Source organism: Salmo salar, chromosome ssa04, assembly GCF_905237065.1.
Source record: "Salmo salar chromosome ssa04, Ssal_v3.1, whole genome shotgun sequence".
Lineage (NCBI taxonomy): Eukaryota > Metazoa > Chordata > Actinopteri > Salmoniformes > Salmonidae > Salmo > Salmo salar.
Genome location: NC_059445.1, coordinates 86,575,696 through 86,583,546, shown reverse-complemented (window position 1 = coordinate 86,583,546; position 7,851 = coordinate 86,575,696). Strand labels below are relative to the sequence as shown.

Genomic DNA, 7,851 nt, shown 5'->3' with positions numbered 1-7,851 from the left:
GCGCACTGAAACAAATGAGGGGAAATGTCACCGATTATCAGGAATGCATTTAGCAAAATAGAGAAGAGGATAAGAGTCCATTAGAGAGATATTAGTATTCTTGATTTAAGTTCCCTGATTGTTTACAGCAGTCTGCACAGGATGTCTAGCCTCCCTGGGCAAGGTGGGATGCTTGCATGTTGTCCAGGGTCACGCCAACGTCTTTGCACTCTGGGAGGGGGACGCCGTGGAGTTTTCAACCGTGATGGAGAGGTCTTGGAGCGGTTAGGCCTTCTCTGGGAGGAAGAGCAGCCCCGTCTTGTCGAGGTTGAGCTTGAGGTGGTGGGCTGACATCCAAACTGAGATTTCTGCCAGGCACGCAGAGATGCGTTTTGCCACCTGAGTGTCAGAAAGGGGGAAGGAGAAAGTAGTTGAGTCTTATCCGATGTCTGCTACTGTCTGCTACTGGGTTTCTGTACGGTATTGGTCAGATGTTGACTGTTAACAATCTTCCCTGTACATGTAACATTGTAAGATGTTACGTACAGTGGCTTGAGAAAGTATTCACCCCCTTGGCATTTTTCCCATTTGTTGCTTTACAACCTGGAATTAAAATGGATTTTGGGGGGGTTTATATCATTTGATTTACACAACATGCCTCTTTGAAGATGCAAGATGCAAACTTGAGCGTGCATACCTATTCAGCCCCCCAAAGTCAATAATTTGTAGAGCCACCTTTTGCAGTAAATACAGCTGCAAGTCTCTTCGGGTATGTCTCTATAAGCTTGGCACATCTAGCCACTGGGATTTTTGCCCATTCTTCAAGGCAAAACTGCTTCAGCTCCTTCAAGTTGGATGGGTTCCGCTGGTATACAGCAATCTTTAAGTCATACCACAGATTCTCAACTGGATTGAGGTCTTGGCTTTGACTAGGCCATTCCAAGGCATTTAAATGTTTCCCTTTAAACCACTAAAGTGTTGCTTTAGCAATATGCTTAGGGTCATTGTCCTGCTGGAAGGTGAACCTCCGTCCCAGTCTCAAATCTCTGCAAGACTGCAACAGGTTTCCCTCAAGAATTCCCCTGTATTTAACGCCATCCATCATTCCTTCAATTGTGACCAGTTTCCCAGTCCCTGTTGATGGAAAAACATCCCCACAGCATGATGCTGCCACCACCATGCTTCACTGTGGGGATGGGGTTCTCAGGGTGATAATAGGTGTTGGGTTTGCACCAGACATAGCGTTTTCGTTGATAGACAAAAATCTAAGAAGTACCTTCTTCCATATTTTTGGGAAGTCTCCCACATGCCTTTTGGTGAACACCAAACATGTTTGCTTTTTTTTTTCTGGCCACTCCTCCGTAAAGCCCAGCTCTGTGTAGTGTACTGCTTAAAGTGGTCCTATGGGCAGATACTCCAATCTCCACTGTGGAGCATTGCAGCTCCTTCAGGGTTATCTTTGGTCTCTTTGTTGCCTCTCTGATTAATGCCCTCCTTGCCTGGTCCGTGAGTTTTGGTGGGCGGCCCTCTCTTGGCAGGTTTTTTGTGGTGCCATATTCTTTAAATTTTTTAATAATGGATTTAATGGTGCTCCATGGGATGTTCAAAGTTTCTGATATTTTTTTATAACCCAACCCTGATCTGTACTTCTCCACAACTTTGTCCCTGACCTGTTTGGAGAGCTCCTTGGTCTTCATGGTGCCGCTTGCTTGGTGGTGTTGCAGACTCTGGGGCCTTTCAGAACAGGTGTATATACTGAGATCATGTGACAGATCATGTGACACTTATATGGCACAGAAGTGGACTTTATTTAACTAGTCATGTGACTTCTGAAGATACTTGGTTGCACCATATCTTGTTCAGGGGCTTCATAGCAAAGGGGGTGAACGCACCACTTTTACGGTTTTAATGTTTTAGAATTTTTTGAAACAAGTTAGTTTTTTTATTTCACTTCACCAATTTGGACTATTTTGTCTATATCCATTACATGAAATCCAAATAAAAATCTATTTAAATGACAGGTTGTAAGTCAACAAAATAGGAAAAACGCCAAGGGTGGTGAATACTTTTGCAAGGCAATGTAAGTTGTTTATTATTGTAATGATCTCTTTTTTTTATGTTGTGTTTGTGATGAATCTATGTAATGCAAAGTTTGCAACAAAATAAAGTGTATTTTTTATGGAATTCCTGACTGTGTTCCAGGACCCAGCCACCTCCCACTGGGTACAGACGTCAATTCAAAGTCGTTTCATTGAACCAATGTGGAAACAACGATGATTCAACCGATGTGTGCCCAGTGGGCTGCCAGGATGCCTTCAAGGAATCCTGCCTTGAATCTGACTCATCATCTCACTTTTCAAGTGACAAACAACAATCTTTAGCAGGCCGGGATTCCATAGTCAGTCTGGTGATTAAAACAGGTTAGTGTACTTCTGAGTGTGACTCATAACGCGCAGTGGGAGATGCTTCTGTAAATATGTGTGTGTGTGTGTGTGTGTGTGTGTGTGTGTGTGTGTGTGTGTGTGTGTGTGTGTGTGTGTGTGTGTGTGTGTGTATGTGTTTGTACATGACTACATGTGTGTAGATGGGTGCATGTGTGTGTCAGAGCAGGCTGGTGGGAGGAACTATAGGAGGACTGGCTGGAATGGAATAGATGGAAAAGACTCACTGTGGTTTCCATGGTTACCATATGTTTGATGTTTTTCATACCATTCCATTAATTCCATTCCAGACATTAAAATGAGCCCGTCCTTCTAGCTCCTCCCACCAGCCTCCACTGGCAGGTGTGTGTGTGTGTGTGCTAACGTTCTTACGTGTGTGTGTGTGGGGGCAGTTCAGTGTGCTTGCAGGTTAATATGCGCATGTGCCTCTACTGTACATGTGTCTATTAAAGCAGAGTCAGTACTCAGAGAGAGACAGAGACAGACAGAGAGACAGAGAGATAGACAGACAGACAGACAGACAGACAGACAGACAGACAGACAGACAGACAGACAGACAGACAGACAGACAGACAGACAGACAGACAGACAGACAGACAGACAGACAGACAGACAGACAGAGAGACAGAGAGACAGACAGACAGACAGACAGACAGACAGACAGACAGACAGACAGACAGACAGACAGACAGAGAGACAGACAGACAGACAGACAGACACCATGTCTCCCTCCCAGTCCTCCCTACTGCTGCTGCTGATGGTCTCCTGCTCCTGGGCCTCCCACTTCTTAGGAGGAACCATGACCTTCAACCCCAGAGGGACCAACCCAGATGGGACCTACAGGGTGAGACCAAAGCACAATGATGATGCTTCCTATTAAAGCTGCAATATGCAGAAATCACTCTGTCATTTCCTGGTTGCTACAATTCTAATAGTTTGTCTAATTTCAGTTTGTGACAAAACAAGCATGTATAGCGTAGATCTAAACTGCTGTGAAATATATTTTCAATAACCAACAATATAGTATGTTCAGCTGTTTGAAACTGTTGTACAAAACAGAAAGTAAAAGACACAAAAAGACAGATCTTTAACTATAACCAGTAAACTACCAGATTGTACCAGTAAACCACCAGAATGTACCAGTAAACTACCAGAATGTACCAGTAAACCACCAGAATGTACCAGTAAACCACCAGAATGTACCAGTAAACCACCAGAATGTACCAGTAAACCACCAGAATGTACCAGTAAACTACCAGAATGTACCAGTAAATCACCAGAATGTACCAGTAAACCACCAGAATGTACCAGTAAACCACCAGAATGTACCAGTAAACTACCAGAATGTACCAGTAAACTCCCAGAATGTACCAGTAAACTACCAGAATGTACCAGTAAACCACCAGAATGTACCAGTAAAGTACCAGAATGTACCAGTAAACCACCAGAATGTACCAGTAAACCACCAGAATGTACCAGTAAACCACCAGAATGTACCAGTAAACTACCAGAATGTACCAGTAAACCACCAAAATGTACCAGTAAACTACCAGAATGTACCAGTAAACTACCAGTAAACTACCATGTGTACCAGTAAACCACCAGAATGTACCAGTAAACCACCAGAATGTACCAGTAAACTACCAGAATGTACCAGTAAACCACCAGAATGTACCAGTAAACCACCAGAATGTACCAGTAAACTACCAGAATGTACCAGTAAACTACCAGTAAACTACCATGTGTACCAGTAAACCACCAGAATGTACCAGTAAACCACCAGAATGTACCAGTAAACTACCAGAATGTACCAGTAAACCACCAGAATGTACCAGTAAATCACTAGAATGTACCAGTAAACTACCAGTAAACTACCATGTGTACCAGTAAACCACCAGAATGTACCAGTAAACTACCAGAATGTACCAGTAAACCACCAGAATGTACCAGTAAACCACCAGAATGTACCAGTAAACTACCAGAATGTACCAGTAAACTACCAGAATGTACCAGTAAACTACCAGAATGTACCAGTAAACCACCAGAATGTACCAGTAAACTACCAGAATGTACCAGTAAACCACCAGAATGTACCAGTAAACCACCAGAATGTACCAGTAAACTACCAGAATGTACCAGTAAACCACCAGAATGTACCAGTAAACCACCAGAATGTACCAGTAAACCACCAGAATGTACCAGTAACCACCAGAATGTACCAGTAAACTACCAGAATGTACCAGTAAACCACCAGAATGTACCAGTAAACTACCAGAATGTACCAGTAAACTACCAGTAAACTACCATGTGTACCAGTAAACCACCAGAATGTACCAGTAAACCACCAGAATGTACCAGTAAACTACCAGAATGTACCAGTAAACCACCAGAATGTACCAGTAAACCACCAGAATGTACCAGTAAACTACCAGAATGTACCAGTAAACCACCAGAATGTACCAGTAAACCACCAGAATGTACCAGTAAACTACCAGAATGTACCAGTAAACCACCAGAATGTACCAGTAAATCACCAGAATGTACCAGTAAACCACCAGAATGTACCAGTAAACTACCAGAATGTACCAGTAAACTACCAGAATGTACCAGTAAACTACCAGAATGTACCAGTAAACCACCAGAATGTACCAGTAAACTACCAGAATGTACCAGTAAACCACCAGAATGTACCAGTAAACCACCAGAATGTACCAGTAAACTACCAGAATGTACCAGTAAACCACCAGAATGTACCAGTAAACCACCAGAATGTACCAGTAAACCACCAGAATGTACCAGTAAACTACCAGAATGTACCAGTAAACCACCAGAATGTACCAGTAAACCACCAGAATGTACCAGTAAACTACCAGAATGTACCAGTAAACCACCAGAATGTACCAGTAAACTACCAGAATGTACCAGTAAACTACCAGTAAACTACCATGTGTACCAGTAAACCACCAGAATGTACCAGTAAACCACCAGAATGTACCAGTAAACTACCAGAATGTACCAGTAAACCACCAGAATGTACCAGTAAACCACCAGAATGTACCAGTAAACTACCAGAATGTACCAGTAAACCACCAGAATGTACCAGTAAACCACCAGAATGTACCAGTAAACTACCAGAATGTACCAGTAAACCACCAGAATGTACCAGTAAATCACTAGAATGTACCAGTAAACTACCAGTAAACTACCATGTGTACCAGTAAACCACCAGAATGTACCAGTTAACTACCAGTAAACTACCATGTGTACCAGTAAACCACCAGAATGTACCAGTAAATCACTAGAATGTACCAGTAAACTACCAGTAAACTACCATGTGTACCAGTAAACCACCAGAATGTACCAGTTAACTACCAGATTGTACCAGTAAACTACCAGATTGTACCAGTAAACTACCAGAATGTACCAGTAAACCTCCAGAATGTACCAGTAAACCTCCAGAATGTACCAGTAAACTACCAGAATGTACCAGTAAACTACCAGAATGTACCAGTAAACTAGTTTACAGATAGATAAATAGATCTAAACGGCTGTGAAATATCTTTTCAATAACCAAAAACATAATATTTTCAGCTGTTTGAAGCTTATGGATCCAAGATGGCGCAGCAGTCGGACGTGTGTTTTTCTTGTCCCGTGTAAATAGTCTGCTTTCCATTTCTTTCGCATATATTGTAATCTCACTTTCCATCTACAAACTAATTAAGCTTTCCTGCAACCCGCCTCACTCAATGTGGTATCTTCATCTTTAGCTCAGACACCAGCCAGCTTTAGCTCGGACAATACCTTCCAGTCTGCACAGCGCGATATCAACCCAGAGCATATCGGAGTGCTTTTCTCTACCACATCACCGGAATCCTGCCGCAAGCTCTGGACCATTACTCTGGATCATCACAGCTTGCTAGCTCCAACCGAGTGGCTATTGTACCCTTATCCTACTCCTCCTCTGTTCCTCTGGTGATGTAGAGGCTAACCCAGGCCCTGTAGCCCCAGTACTAGACCTATTCCCCTGGCGCTGTCACGACTTCTGCCGAAGTCGGTCCCTCTCCTTGTTCGGGCGGCGTTCAGCGGTCGACGTCACCGGCCTTCTAGCCATCACCAATCCACTTTTCATTTTCCATATGTTTTGTCTTTGTCTTTACACACCTGGTTTCAATTCCCCAATTACTCTGTTCCCCCATGTTTGTTTGTGAGTAATTGTTTATTGTATTGCGGTCCATATTGTGTGGCCTTGTATTTATATTACGTGTATTGTGTTTATATTGAGTAAATTGCTTTCTTTACTCATAAATCTCCTGGTAAACGCAGCACTTCCCAGGAGTCACGTGTATCCTCTGTCACAGGAGGAGACGGGGGCTATGGAAACATATGTCTCCGAATCCCTGGGGCTGGGATACATTTGGCCCTCCACTTCACCTGTCTCCTCGAGTTTCTTTTATGTGAAGAAGAAGGATGGAGGTTTGCGCCCGTGTATTGACTATTGGGGTATCAATCAGATCACTGTGAGGTACAGCTACCCACTGTCTCTTATCGCCAGTGCGATCGAGTCAATGTACGGGGCGCGCTTCTTCCCAAAATTGGATCTCAGGAGCGCTTACAACCTGGTACGTATCTGGGAGGGGGACGAGTGGAAGACGACATTTAGTACCACCTCAGGGCACTATGAGTAACTCGTCATGCCGCACGGGTTGATGAATGCTCCATCAGTCTTCTAGGCTTTGTTGACGAGATTTTCCGGGACCTGCACGGGCAGGGTGTAGTGGTGTATATCGATGACATTCTGATATACTCCGCTACACGCGCCGAGCATGTGTCCCTGGTGCGCAAGGTGCTTGGTGGACTGTTGGAGAATGACCTGTACGTCAAGGCTGAGAAATGTCTGTTCTTCCAACAGTCCATCTCCTTCCTAGGGTATTGCATTTCCACTTCAGGGGTGGAGATGGAGAGTGACCGCATTTCAGCAGTGCGTAATTGGCCGACTCCCACCACGGTAAAGGAAGTGCAGCGGTTTCTAGGGTTTGCCAACTACTACCGCAGGTTTATCCGGGGTTTTGGTCAGGTAGCGGCTCCCATTACCTCACTGCCGAAGGGGGGACAGGTGCAGCTGCAGTGGTCAGCTGAGGCGGACAGGGCTTTTGGTCATCTGAAGGCTGTTTACCTCGGCTCCCATGCTGGCCCATCCGGATCCCTCTTTGGCGTTCATAGTGGAGGTGGACGCGTCCGAGGCTGGGATAGGAGCCGTGCTCTCTCAGCGCTCGGGCACGCCACCAAAGCTCCGCCCCTGTGCTTTCTTTTCGAAGAAGCTCAGCCTAGCGGAGCGAAACTATGATGTGGGGGACTGGGAGCTGTTGGCTGTTGTCAAGGCTCTGAAGGCGTGGAGACATTGGCTTGAGGGGGCTAAACACCCTTTCCTCAT

At 44.5% G+C, this 7,851-nt stretch overlaps 1 protein-coding gene across 4 annotated transcripts in view; it reads left to right on the top strand.

Annotated features, from left to right (window-relative positions):
* Window positions 1-3,056: 3,056 nt before the first annotated feature.
* The window catches only part of LOC106604029 (integrin beta-like protein A), a 36,923-nt gene continuing 32,128 nt past the window's right edge, over window positions 3,057-7,851 (top strand). For all 4 annotated transcript variants that reach the window (XR_001328567.2, XR_006769695.1, XR_006769696.1 and 1 more), the window contains exon 1: window positions 3,057-3,264. Coding sequence is in view for 1 of the 4 variants with exons in the window: in XM_014198360.2 (XP_014053835.2) it covers window positions 3,142-3,264 (123 nt within the window). In the remaining 3 variants the exon portion in view is untranslated. The remainder of the gene's footprint in view (window positions 3,265-7,851) is intronic.